Raw genomic sequence first — 3,071 nt, forward strand, 5'->3', positions numbered from 1 at the left:
ACTTAACATGACACTCAATATGAACGGAGACACATGCTGATGTATTAATGTAATCATGTTTACATTCAGTTAAACTGCTTCAAATCCAGAGTCGCGTTTATTTCACTGTTACAACACATGAATGAATTAAGAGCCCTAATCTAACCCTACAGAGTAATCTCACCTCCTCGCTTATCCAACAATCACATTATTCAACCTATAAAGGCGCAAACGGCAGCAGAAATAAAGTGGGCTCATCTATTTCTGACACCGGTCTCCGCTGCGATCCCTCCTCGCTGCTGTCTTGCCTACAGGCTTGTTTACAGTCGCCTCTTCCCGGCATTAGCGTCACTTGACGTGCACTGAAGGGGCGTGTACAACGGGCTGGCTGACCAATCACAGCGCCCCTCTACCTTGGCAGCAAGCGTGAGTCTATCCCTATATAAAGAAGGCACGTATTGGCCCGCCTGAACACACCTCAACAAGCACCCAAGACAACATCTTATAGGAATTGCGACATATAACTTTACCGTCACAGGATTGCGAAGAAAACAGCAATCGGACACTGGACAAGACTTTTACCTGCTGACACTGAGTGAAACACAGCTTTTGTTGGACCTTGGACTTTCACTCTTGATTTTTAGGGAGTGATTTTTACAGTTTTTGGTCTTGTTGGGACACTGTTGAAAGAGACGGCGAGTGCCTGAATTGATGCACGCGCTGTGCTGACTCTGACATTTGTTGATTATCCAGAGACTGTGTTTCTATAAGCAGCTGGTAAGCTTACTTTTTCTACGACTTTATGTCTACAAAGATGGAACAGCCTTTTTATCATGACGACTCTTTTCTGTCGGCTTACGGCCACTCAGATGCAGCAATGCACGACTACAAACTGCTAAAGCAGAATATGAATTTGAACTTGACAGAGCCTTATCGTCACCCGAAATCCCAGCTGAGAGCCGAGACAGACCTATACCAAGGGGGACAGCAAGACGTGGGGTCCCTGAAGCTCGCATCACCTGAGCTCGAGAGGCTCATCATCCAAAACAGTAACGGTGTCATCACCACTCCCACCCCGGGACAGTACTTCTTCAACCGGGGCATCACTGATGAGCAGGAGGGGTTCGCTGAAGGGTTCGTGAAAGCCCTGGATGAGCTGCACAAGATGAACCAGATGCCCCCCCCTAACGTGTCCATCGGAGCCGGTGGAGTTACGACGTGTTCGCCGGCGGCCTCTAGCGTCTTCGGCTCCGCCTTGCAGCCCGAGCCTCCAATCTACACGACGCTGAACGCCTACTGCCCGAACACTAGTCTCTCTTCCGCTTCCAGCTACCCGTCAGCCACTATCAGCTACCTGCCTCCACACCAGCAGAGCCACCCGCAGACCTCCGCGCACGGCACGCACCCGTTCCAGCACTCTCACCCCGGCACCGGGCTCCATCCGCAGCGGCTCGTCGCTCTGAAAGAGGAACCTCAGACCGTGCCTGACCTCCTCAGTAGCGACGGCTCGCCTCCAATGTCCCCGATTAACTTGGAGAACCAGGAGAGGATCAAGGCGGAGCGCAAGAGGCTGAGAAACCGGCTAGCGGCGACCAAATGCCGAAAGCGCAAGCTGGAGCGCATCGCCCGGCTGGAGGAGAAGGTTAAAGTCTTGAAGAACGACAACGCGGGGCTCTCCAACACAGCATCGGTGCTCCGGGACCAAGTGGCCCAGCTCAAACAGAAAGTCCTGACACATGTGAGCAGCGGCTGTCAGCTGATGCTTACAAGCAAGATGGAGGCCTTTTAAACAAGAGAGACTATTAACTGACTGAAAAGTAATAACACTGGAGCCATGTTCTGCATGCGCAGCACTGGGATGCCGGCTGATGCGTTGACAGCACTGACAGCAGCACAGAGCCAAGGGCTATGTGTACACAACTCTTTAGGCTATTTAGGGTGAAAAGACTGATTGAAATGGTACTTCCGGATGCTGGACACCGCTCAAAGGACCATTCAACCCTATAAACCAGGGCAGCATCCAGACTGAGCAGACACAGAAACACAGAGGGCACAGGCCCAAAAGTCTGGTTTACTAATGGTAGAAAATGGGAATGATAATTGTATTTCTTTGAACTTTTGCAAACAATTATATTGTCATTTATTCATTGTGTAAATTATTTTGTTCGTCTGGTTGATCCAGACTAACTAATGATGTCCAATGTTTACAATGTCTTTTTTATTTGTGATGTGTATTTAAGTAAAGTGTCTTAAAAAATGAAGTTGACATGGTGATCTCGAGTGTTTTGTTTACAATATATCATATATCTCATATTATTATCTCATATATCACAATCGAAAGCATAAAACACACATAAACAGTAGGAAAGAGTGGGGAGGAGCACACACAAGGTTTCTTTCCTACCTTATTGTAATCATAACATTTAAAATAAAGCCCAGTGAGGAGCCATGCGAACACATCCTGGTTTCACTGTTTTTACGCACGGAGCGTGGCCTGCGTACGTAGACCTTTCCTAATTACGCACGGGGCTTGTCCATATATGGACATGTTAGTGAATACTTCGTCACAGGGGAGGATTTCTGGGAACCCCCGCCCAGGTAATGCAAACTGGTTTCATCTCAAGCCCTCCCATCGATAAGGTCTACAAGATACAAGAGAGTGGTGGAATTTCCTCCTATTATTGTGTAACTACAGACCGTCACGCACTAATGGAGCAAAGTGCAACCTTGTTATCATGTAAATGGATAAAAGTTGGTCCAATTTGCTGAATGAAAACAGGAAGTAGATTAAAAAAAAAAACCCGTAGCTTTTTAAGAAACCGCGACTTGTAGTATGAGAGTCATTACAAATTAAGGCACAGTGGCCTCTTAAATCAACCTGTCGGTGCCGGTCACGCGTCAAAGCCGTGAAGGCATATTTGAGGTGTCAGTATAATTGAAAGACTGCACACGAGGGGAAGTGACAGTGGCTTCAGGAATGTCGGGGGCGTCCTCAAGATGCCATGCAGTTTGGCAGAGCAGTAGGCGAGAGTGGGCGTCCGCGGCGCGCAGTAGCATCTGTGTGGATTGATGGAGATGTGCGCGCTGCCAAG

At 48.3% G+C, this 3,071-nt stretch overlaps 1 protein-coding gene across 1 annotated transcript; it reads left to right on the forward strand.

The window, feature by feature from the left end:
• Positions 1-462: 462 nt before the first annotated feature.
• Positions 463-2,235, forward strand: junbb (JunB proto-oncogene, AP-1 transcription factor subunit b). The gene has a single exon (XM_053337799.1). It carries the CDS (start codon positions 782-784, stop codon positions 1,766-1,768), a length of 987 nt encoding a protein of 328 aa, XP_053193774.1. The 5' UTR covers positions 463-781; the 3' UTR covers positions 1,769-2,235.
• The last annotated feature ends 836 nt before the right edge of the window (positions 2,236-3,071 follow it).

Source organism: Scomber japonicus, chromosome 18, assembly GCF_027409825.1.
Source record: "Scomber japonicus isolate fScoJap1 chromosome 18, fScoJap1.pri, whole genome shotgun sequence".
Taxonomy (NCBI): Eukaryota; Metazoa; Chordata; class Actinopteri; order Scombriformes; family Scombridae; genus Scomber; species Scomber japonicus.

Coding starts and splice junctions, on each gene's coding strand:
- junbb (XM_053337799.1), top strand. CDS start 782: ATGTCTACAAAGATGGAACAGCCTTTTTATCATGACGACTCTTTTCTG.